The sequence below is a fragment of the Andrena cerasifolii genome, chromosome 3 (genome assembly GCF_050908995.1).
Source record: "Andrena cerasifolii isolate SP2316 chromosome 3, iyAndCera1_principal, whole genome shotgun sequence".
Classification (NCBI taxonomy): Eukaryota; Metazoa; Arthropoda; class Insecta; order Hymenoptera; family Andrenidae; genus Andrena; species Andrena cerasifolii.
Window position 1 is genome coordinate 4,789,046 of NC_135120.1, and position 11,223 is coordinate 4,800,268.

The window sequence follows — 11,223 nt, forward strand, 5'->3', positions numbered from 1 at the left end:
GTATTCGAGTACGGGACTTTTGTGGCGCGAAATAGACACTGCGTTCGATAGTCGCGTATTAACTGGTGCCATGTTAAATTCGAACTATATCGAGCCGCGCAACTTCCTCCAATATGCGGGGACCATCATGCTGGAGAATGTGCGAGGAGCTTTGAGGAAACATCAGAGCCTCAAAGTGAACACTGTGTTTAACGGTGAATTTGTGGTGGGTGACAAGCATGCTTGTAAAAGCATCAACACCCGAAACTGCGAACTCTTCAACACATCCGATCTGCAGGAGTGGTACCAGCGATGTGTCGTCGAACCCACCCTGGCATCGCTGGAATAGTTCCAGGAACGCGACAGCGGATGGGCATTGACGAGGTTTCTCAACCTAACCGTCAATGTTAATAAGTACAATCCGCTGCGTGCCGGGTGTCACCACAAGTTGCCGCGGAAATTGTCGCTGAAGAAGGCAACGATCAGTGTGCAATCCGAGGACAATGCATGTTTCGCGTGGGCAGTGGTCGCCGCTCTCCATCCAGCCGAAATACACGCTGATCACTCAAGTTCATACCCCAACTATGCATCCGTGCTAAATCTCCACGGCATTGAAATTCCAATGTCCCTGGAGCAGCTTGGGAAGTTTGAGCGGCAGAACGACATCTCCGCCAACGTGTACACCTTCGAGATGGAGAAAGGATCGACGGTCTTTCCGTTGCGCCTCACCAGCCAAAAGAGGGATCGACACGTCAACCTGTTCTACACGCCAAATCAAGAGCACGGCGATGTAGGGCACTTTGTATGGATCAAGAACTTGTCCCGGCTGGTGTACGCACAACTGAGCAAGAAGAAGGCAAAGAAATTCATCTGCGACCGGTACGTATATAAACTTATGAAATGTTGAAAAAATTAAATAAAATTTTTTTGATTTTTTGCAGATGCATGCACTACTTTGGATCTGTCGAGAAGTTGGAGGCCCATTCGCTGGACTGTGGGAAAATCTGCGAAGGAAACAATCTGCTCAAATTCAGCAACCACTGTAGGAAAGAGCGGTTCCCCTTCGTGATGTACGCAGATCTCGAGTGCATCATCGACAAAACAGAGGACAATCACCGAATGGGTGAAATAGATAGTAAATTGCGCGCGTATCAACAACATAAAGTGCACAACATTGCATATTATATGCATTGCTCGTACGATACATCACTGTCGACGTATCGATGTCGCCGCGACGCGGATTGTGTTTCATGGTTCGTCAACGAACTGGAAAATTTTGCAAACTTCGCCAAACCCATTCTGGCCAGCAATGTTCCCATGCATGATTTAACTCCCGAACAATGGACGACATTTCGCGATGCAACACACTGTCATATTTGCGAAGAACCATTCAAGGCTGAAGATGTACGAGTTCGCGATCATTGTCACCTATCCGGACGGTTTAGAGGCCCAGCACATTCGGAGTGCAATTTAAATTATAAAAATGCGTTTTACATCCCCATAGTTTTCCATAATTTATCCGGTTACGATTCGCATTTCATTATCGAGGAAATAGCTACCGCTTTCGAAGGCCACGTTGACGTATTGCCCATAACAAAAGAAAAGTACATTTCATTCACAAAAAATGTCGAAGATACGGCTGATTCCGACTCTCGAATTTGTATTAAATTGCGATTCATCGATTCGTACAATTTTCTCAATACCAGTCTCGACAAATTAGCATCTTTTCTTAGCACGGATAAATTAAAAATTTTACGATCCGAATTTGAAACATTATCCATCGAAGATTTCAATTTATTGGCACGAAACGGTGTATTTCCATACGAATACCTTGATTGTGCGAACAAGCTGCAGGATCCATGCTTACCACCGCGCGAGTCATTCTACAGTTCGTTAACGGGTGAGACTGTATCCGAGACCGACATCATCGAGTATCGATTCGACACAAGCGATTATCCCATCGAGAATGCATATAATACGCCGCGCTTAAATAAGAAGGTCCCGGGGCTGATGAAGGTCGAAAATAACCGGGTGATAATGACCGAGTTCGTAGGTCTTAGAGCGAAAATGTATGCACTTCGCGTAGACGGCAAAAAAGATACGAAAAAGGCGAAAGGCGTCAAGACCAACGTCATAGCCAGGACAATAACTTTCGACGACTACGCGCAGTATTTGCAAAAGGAGATCGAAATGGTTTGCAGACAATCATGCATACGGTCTAAATTGCATAAAGTGTACACCATTTCAGAATCCAAAATCGCTCTAAGTCCATACGACGACAAGCGGTATATCGTACCCGATTCGGCCGACACTCTGCCCTGGGGACATTATAAAATTCCGTTGCAAAATTCCATTATAAAAATATCATTATAAAAAAAAAAAGAAAATTGAACTTGATGAAACTACACATCATGTTGATACGAAGTTTGCAAATTTGCGAGCGTGTTATAGCGGTGCGATGTCGTCGATGAAACTTTAGACTCGTGCTGCGCTGTTAAAGCTATACGTGATAGTGAATATTTCGATGATAAATCTCTTGTTGATTGCGAACTGCTGGCATGTGCCTTTGAATGTTAAATAAATTGTTCACACATGTATGTATAACATTGTATTTATTGAGCCATGTATTATTGTATTTTACAATACATTATTTTTATTTATCCATGAATTGTGTGATTTATCAAACTCCAGCCACTTGACATGTACCTTATCCCCCTTCTTACGCAACACTTTTTCCACTAGATACACATCAGGATCGGTGACGCGTTACAGCTCGTGATCATAGAATCCTCCGGCAACGGGTTGTCCACAGGAATCGACAAGCAGATACGTCGCGGGATTAGTTGTCTGTACTTTGGCTATCTCGAACACCTCCGTTGTTCAATTTGGTGTATAGCCTTTATCGAAGATGGTTTTAAATTTGCTCACGCGCACAAACTCGCCCAACTCGAATCTCGCTGGAGCAGCGATCTTTAGGTTGCTGTATACGGTGGCTAGCAGCTTGTCGGCGATCGCAGGGGTAACATCGCAAGGACGCATTCCGATGGTTCTATGTTTTCGCGCGTTATACTCTGCAAGTAGACGCGGTAGCGAATCGGTCCATCTATAGGTTCCATTGAGCGTAAACAGTTTCCACATATTGTTCTTCAAAGTTCGATTGAAACGTTCTACGACGGAGGCTTCATCACCGAATACGTCGAATAATGATTAATGTCGTGCTTTTTCAAGAGTTTCTGCACATCGGTGTTGTAAAATTCTTTTCCTTGATCGGTTTGCAAATTTTTCGGATATCGATCTCTAAATATCTTTGCAAACGCTTTAGTCACCTCAGCGCCACTTTTAGTCTTGAGCGGCAACGCCCATGCATACTTGCTCAACACATCGATGACGGTGAGTATGTAGTGGTGACCCTGGTTGAATCGCGAGTATGGACGCATTTCTACAATGTCAGCTTGCCACAGATCGTCGTATCCACGCACTATGGCGCGCCTCCGAGGAAAATGTCTTCGAGCTGGAGCGTGCAATTCCTCCACAAGTTGTAGCTTCTTGTGGCCATGGTTTTCTTCACTCATGGATTTCGATAATGGCTGCATGTTTGATCGCAGATGTATCTTTGCCACGAATAATGCGATAATTATCGTGTACGTGCATTATGTGCTCTCCACCGCCCCAAGGAAATTCTGGACAAGTTCAACTGTCTCGCATGATTCTCCTTCGCATTGTTGCTGCGGGATAGGATTCAATGCTTGCGATATCTTTTGAACGCTGTTTTGCAACGTCAGCACATCTCTCTGAAACGCGACCAGCTTCATCTCTAATTCTTCCTGCTGCTCTCTCAAAAGTTTAATGCTAGTTCCACATATAGTTTATTAACGGCATCTGTGTCGACCACCGGCTGAGCTACGCGTCGTATCTTGCGCGATTTTGCATCAAAGTCGGCTCCGGTCACGCAAAAAGCGTTATCACGCATATAATTTCGAAGTATGCCGCTCCATTTGTAATAGTCCATTGTAGCTGCTCCACTCTTCTCGAGCGATACCCCAAATTTGTTGATCGGCATCTCGATGCATACAGTGCACATCATCGGCGTGCGGTTTAATTTATAATGAGGCCTGCCTCACGGAGTTCCTCGATAATCGATAGAATTTCGTTGTCGTGCTAGTTGTTACCCACCTGACGCGACGCTTCCAGCAAACGCAATCGATCCACCAGCTCGTTGGGATCATCCCAGTGCACATAATCGATCTTGTTATCGTTTACCACCATGACTCGCGGTGTCCTTAGACCTTTCCCCGCTTTACTGATCAATACACGGGGTAGTAGTGGCGCAATTACATGTTTGTACTTATATCCCTTGTTACCCAATATGGGATTTTGTGCGCTATGGCCACGTCTGTGAGCATTGGTCATCAGCAGTATACTTTTGTATTTTTGTTTATCAGCATCTGTGTACATAGCATCATTGGGAATTCTCTTTAAAATCAGTTCGTACAGACCGGGCGTTCCTCCATATCTTACACCGTCTATGATTATATTATCATCCTTGTCCATATCGAAAGCCTTATCCCCCAGCATCATTCCACTACCACCAAAGTGTACACCGTACACATAATCTATGGTCGTATCCCTATCACCACTTAGGATTGCGCGCATGTATTTTTGTCCCAGCGGACCGAAATGGTTGCGAAACGTTTCTTGCCCCTCGGATGTTTGGAGTTGCTCTCTAATAGATGCTGCAAGCGACTCATCGGCAGAAGTTTCATACACGTCTTCGTCATCATTGGTTGTGAGGGAAATGTATTTATTATTACATCGGGAAATGTATTTATTAACGCAGGAGAAACCGTGGAATCGTTTGATGTGACATTCAACCGTTTCCGCTTCGATTGAACTGGTGTGGAGGTTACGAGCAAATTTTCCAATGACATATATGACTGTTTACTATTTCTTTTACGCAATGCGTTCCATTTCGGCCGGATTTTTGTTTTAGGCGTTAATGTTTCAATGCTTATACTCGTCGCAGGTGATATGTCAGCTTCTGTCTCAGCAGTATTTTCCACAATATGTTTTAAGGGCTCGGTAATAGGTTTAAAGTATCTTTCCAGCGCGATATCTTTATCCATCTTGTCAGTCTTCAAAGACTGATGTTTCCTGCGAATGGATTCGCTGGTTTTTGCAATTTCCATCGCTATTCTCTCACGATCCTTAATCTCCTGACTACTAATCATCATTGTATCGCAGACGTTGCTTTCCCACCGACGTGTTGACGACGATTGAGCATCTCACGGTACCGAAAATTCGTTAAATCCCTTTCTATAACGCCCATTGGACATCGCACTATCTTTATCTATCACCATGAAACCATACTCCCGCTGCCAACAATTACGACACAAAGCGCAGAAATCCTCGAAAGACGTATCAGTGTTTACATGATCGTTGCACACATGTTTCAAGTTGGTACCATCCTGCTTAAACAGTATCAACAGATTCGCATTGTCGCGTATAAGATGTTTGGGAATCTTTGCATACGTCTGACAGAGATAGAAGCAGTCAACGTTCGAGTGGCGCCCCATTGCAAAGTATTCCCTTATCGTATCTTGCTTGTCGCATGCCACGTCATCAAAGATAAAAATGGAATTCGGAAGCGATTCGCTCGATGGGATGACGTCACTGTTATTCGAAAACGTAAAGTAGCCAATTTCATCTATCGGAGTCAATAAATTCTCCAAATACTTATATTTTGGCTGTTGCAACGACTTGAAATACACGTACACGTTCTCGAAGCACACGCCGTGAGGACTTTCCAACAAGCTGACCAGCACGTTGGTCTTTCCACAGTTTGATGGACCGCAAATGACGCAACGTATAGTGTTTGGTAGCATGTTGCCATGTTTGCGTCTTGTTTTCGAGGACATCATTTGCGATTTATCATCAAAATTTGTCACGCGTATCGTCACAGGTTGTCGCACGAATTGCATGCTCCCTCTCTCCGCGAACCGCGAAATTGATTTTGATACATCGAAGCTGCGGTGCGCTCTGTTTATAGGCTCGCGCCAGAGCAAAACAGCTCAGTATTCGAAATGCTTCTCGTTCTGTCAAATAATTGCTATATTCGAAACTTAACCTCTGAGCAGCTGAAATATATACCAAAGATTATTCTAGTGCGCGAGTTTGGCAGACACATTGACGATTTGTGGGACAGACTTCCCGAGCATATAAAAGCCGATTCTGAGGTTCAGCAGTATTGTCGGTGTCTGGAACATTATAATCGCCCTTGGCAGCGAACGCATATGGACGGTCCAGCACCACTGATAAAAAACTGTAGCGAATGTCGCCGACGAAAGTAAAGAAAGGTTGTGGTTTGTCAAATCGCGCGATAAACGCGCTACCTATCGAATTACATATCCCGGGATACCAGTTTTGTGGTCCAGGAACGCGTCTGGCAAAACGATTGGCTAGAGGTGATCAAGACATCAATCCGTTGCACGCAGCGTGTCGCGAACACGATATTGCGTATTCGCGTAGCAACGACCTCAACGAAAGGCACGCGGCAGATAAGGTACTCGCTGACAAAGCGCGAAAATGCATCGTTGCGCGAAACTCGATTCTGGGTGAAAGAGGCGCTGTTACAGTTGTTTGGGCAGCTATGAAGGCCAAGACGAAAATCGGAATGGGGATGAAAACAAAAACCCGCAAAAGAACTGTAAGGAGAGCATCGCAAAAGCGGATTCTTCCGGTGGCAAAACGAGGTGGCATATTACCACTTCTCCCACTGCTAGGTGTTCTCGGATCATTAGCCGGTGGAGCAGCGGGGATCGCCAAGGCGGTAAACGATAATAAGGCGGCGCAACATCAGCTGCAAGAAATGCAGCGTCATAATCGCACCATGGAAGGTCGCGGAATTTATCTCGCACCATACAAGCGCGGACAGGGAATATCGAAACGAAAAAAAAAACGCCCAAAAGACAATAAAAATGCATGTGGGTGTAACTACTGACGCACAATTCGAGGAGTTGGTAAATCGTATGCGTATTCCATTCTTTAGAGGTGTTTTTATGCGCAATGCATTACCTGCTGGAGGAGTACGTCGAAACGAGAGCGGTATCGTGAATTTGGACAATGTCGAGGGACCTGGGACTCATTGGGTGGCGTATGCGAAGAGGGGGCGTCGAGCTGTATATTTCGACAGCTTTGGCAATCTTCGACCGCCTAAGGAATTGGTACAATATTTGGATAAAGATGTCGTGAAAATCGAATACAATCACGCGCCTTATCACGAGTACAATCAGAGCAATTGTGGCCAACTATGTCTACGCTTTCTACAAACGATTGGCCGCAAATTTAAGGATTGACTTCTTACCACTTTGATTCAGTACGAGTCCAGTCGTACAACTTGGAATATGTCGTTAACATTCACTCTAACCGGCAAGAGTAGCACCCTCGCGGTCAGCTACTTTCCGCCCATAGATTTGAGCGACGATGATTACGAGCTTGGCCTAACAACCCTTGAAACTTACCATACAATACCCAACATCGACTCGAGCACCGATAAATTCTACTTCACCACAAACTATGAGGCCAACAACAGCGTCGACACCAGCCATGAATACATTACGATTCCACACGGTTCATACGAATTAGATGCCATTGCCAAGTATTTGAAACAGCGATTACTCGAGCGGTATCCTCAAAATCTCGATGGCACCGATGCCAACGATGGCGGCGACAACGATGGCGGCGACAACGATGGCGGCGACAACGATGAGTATCCTATAGTGTTGCGCCCCAACAACAACACCATGAAAAGCGAGCTGTACTGCTCGTTCATTGTAGACTTTACAAAGCCCAATAACATTCGATCGTTACTGGGATTCTCGACGAATCGGGTATTAGAACCGGGACAGTGGCACGAATCGGACGATCCGGTTAATATCATGAATGTGAACATTATTCGCATATAATGTAGCATGACCGCTGGCGCGTACAGCAATGGGAATCGCGTACATGCGATACATGAATTTTCTCCCATAGTGCCGCCGGGATATAAGATATCGGAAACGCCTGCGCAGATCATTTACCTTCCAATCACCGCACAGGTCATTTCGGATCTAACGATACGCGTTGTGGATCAAGACGGACGGTTGCTTGATTTTCGAGGTGAAGAGATTACCATCAGACTGCACGTACGACGACGTCGATGATAATACATGTGGTGCGGCCGAATGAGATGCTTGTGTTGAACGACTCCAGAAACACGTTTCTTCCAAACGAAATTGTTTGCAACAACAAGAACATGAACAACAACAACAACTGCAACAGCTCTGATTACGCTAAAAAGAAGAGGCTCAGTGCTGCGAACATTGCATTTTTTAAATCGCTGGGATTCATTGTACGCAATTAAGTTGAAAAATGACCGACATTCTAAGCATTGGCGCGCAGCCGACGTTTGATGATTGCATCGTCAAGCTTGAGACTCACACATACAACCCTTACGTCAACACAACGTTTGGATACAGCGATGAGATAAGAATACCTATACAGCAACAGGATTTATACACATTACCGTGTGAAAGTTTCCTCTACCTGGAGGGGAAATTGACGATAAATAAGCCGAATGATGTATCAACGGTGATGTTGGGAAATAATTGCATGGCATTCATATTTGATGAGATTCGATACGAACTGAATGGTGTGGAGATTGATCGCAACAGAAACGTTGGAATAACTAGCACACTTAAAAACTATGTATCGATGACATCTGATGAAGACAAATATATGGAGAATGCGGGATGGGGCTTGAAACGGCACGATGAGCTAATAGTGAAAAATCATTTCAATTTTTGCATCCCGCTCAAATATTTGTTGGGATTTTGCGAGGACTACAAACGCATGGTTATTGATGCGCGTCACGAATTGATTTTAATACAATCGCGGAACGATAACAATTCTCTAATAGGATCGCCGACGTTGGAACCAGAAATTGAATTACTTAAAGTGCAATGGCGGAAGCCTCATGTGACGCTGAATGATGTTAATAAGCTATCATTGCTACATGCTTTGGAAAGTGGACAAAACTTGAGCATTAGTTTTCGCTCGTGGGATCAGTACGAGTATCCTCTCTTACAGAGCACGACCAAGCATTCGTGGGCCGTGAAGGCAGCTGCACAGTTGGAGAAGCCGCGATACATTATCTTTGCTCTACAGACTGCTCGAAAGAATGTGATGACTGAAGATGTTACTCGATTCGACCACTGCAAATTGACCAATGTAAAACTTTTTCTCAACTCGGAATTTGACCCGTACGATGACATGAGCTTGGACTTTGACAAGAATAGGCTCGCCATCCTGTTTAACATGTACACGCATTTCCGTAAATCGTATTACGGACATAGTTGCAACGAGGCATTATTCACCGTGGCCCAATTTTTGCAATTTGGTCCGCTCGTGGTGATTGATTGCTCGCGACAAAATGAGTCGATCAAGAATTGCACCGTGAACGTGCGCATAGAATTCGACTGTAAAGAGAATATGCCTGCAAATACTACAGCCTACTGTCTAATTCTGCATGATCGGGTGGTTGAATACAATCCGCTGTCAAACGTTGTGTGCAAAATCAATTAAATTGCTACGCTATTTGCCCATCCTCTCATGTGCGAAATTCGTACAAAATTTCATCGTGAAAATCGAGATGCCTTACGAGAAAGACCGCATTCTCCAGTCTGTCTTGGAAGCGAACGGACCTCTAAATTGTATCGATAATGGTCGTACCAACATTCGTTGACCTGCAAGGGTTCATCGTCGATGGAAGATTTGTTGCGAAGGAAGTGGCTGTCCTACGAAAGGGACCAATTCTCTCGCACTATATTTTTGGGAGTTCGATGCCACAATATCTTCTTACAAAATCCGACAAATCGCGCATCCGGTGGTTGGTGGCAAAACATCATGGACTACGTTGGTAAGATGGAGACGTTCCGTACAGTATGGCTAAACAGCTAATTATGAAAGCTGTAGCCGATGCGATCGACGAGGAAGATGAAACATCCCATGTCGTATACGTTAAACGGCTGGAGAAACGCGATTGGCTCGTGGATTTCCTCGATGAAAATACGAGAGCGGACGTGATCATCGAGACGTTGGACATTGACTACGAGGATATCTAATCCCTAAATAAGCTAAATGTAGTTAATACTCTGCGATGTGGCAGACACGCAAAGCATTGTGCTTTGCAAAATGTATTTAAAATATTCAACTGGTGGTCTAAACGCCAGAGGGAAATACACAAATAAAATATAATCAATTTTTAATGCATAACTGTTTTCTCTTCACCCTCCTCAACCTCCAACCTTCTGCATGTACGCTGGATTAAGACGATGGTTATAATTATTATGTAGAAGTAGTACGATTCATGATCAAAGCGGTACCATACACGTATGATAGACGTTTGATAGTCGTTCAGAGTGGTACGCTGGGTGTTGAAAGTGGTACGATAGACGTTTGATAGACGTTCAGGGTGGTACATTAGGCGTTGAAAGTGGGACGATAGACGTTGAAAGTGATACGATAGACGTTTGATAGACGTTCAGAGTGGTACGTTAGGCGTTGAAAGTGGTCCAATACACGTTTGATACACGTTCAGAGTGGTACGATAGACGTTGAAAGTGGTTCAATAGACGTTCGATACACGTTCAGAGTGGTACGTTAGGCGTTGAAAGTGGTACGATAGACGTTTGATAGACATTCAGAGTGGTACGTTAGGCGTGGAAAGTGGTACGTTAGGCGTTGAAAGTGGTACGATAGACGTTTGATACACGTTCAGAGTGGTACGTTAGGCGTTGAAAGTGGTTCAATAGACGTTCGATACACGTTCAGAGTGGTACGTTAGGCGTTGAAAGTGGTCCAATACACGTTTGATATACGTTCAGAGTGGTACGATAGACGTTGAAAGTGGTTCAATAGACGTTCGATACACGTTCAGAGTGGTACGTTAGGCGTTGAAAGTGGTCCAATACACGTTTGATACACGTTCAGAGTGGTACGATAGACGTTGAAAGTGGTGTGACCTAGTCGAATGATGTGTCCAAAGAAGAAGGGAGAAGAATTCGAAGAATTTCCTTACAGATCATATATAAAATTGCATTGGTTAGACGAACACTTCAGGCCCCATCTCAGTGTATTCACTAATATTTTGAAAACTTGAAGTTAACGTTGGTTGAAATGTCTTAATCTTCTCTGATCTGGAAATAG

General features: G+C 44.4%; 1 protein-coding gene and 2 long non-coding RNA genes across 3 annotated transcripts in view; 2 read left to right on the forward strand and 1 right to left on the reverse strand.

Moving 5' to 3' along the window:
* LOC143367066 (uncharacterized) overlaps window positions 1-11,223 on the reverse strand; it is a 391,763-nt gene that overhangs the window by 364,182 nt on the left and 16,358 nt on the right. The gene's annotated exons all lie outside the window — the stretch shown is intronic.
* LOC143367078 (uncharacterized) overlaps window positions 1-11,223 on the forward strand; it is a 187,442-nt gene that overhangs the window by 160,056 nt on the left and 16,163 nt on the right. The window lies entirely within an intron of this gene.
* Window positions 9-2,481, forward strand: LOC143366632 (uncharacterized). The gene is made up of 2 exons (XM_076807832.1): window positions 9-858; window positions 921-2,481. Exons 1-2 carry the CDS (start codon window positions 602-604, stop codon window positions 2,350-2,352), a joined length of 1,689 nt encoding a protein of 562 aa, XP_076663947.1. The 5' UTR covers window positions 9-601; the 3' UTR covers window positions 2,353-2,481.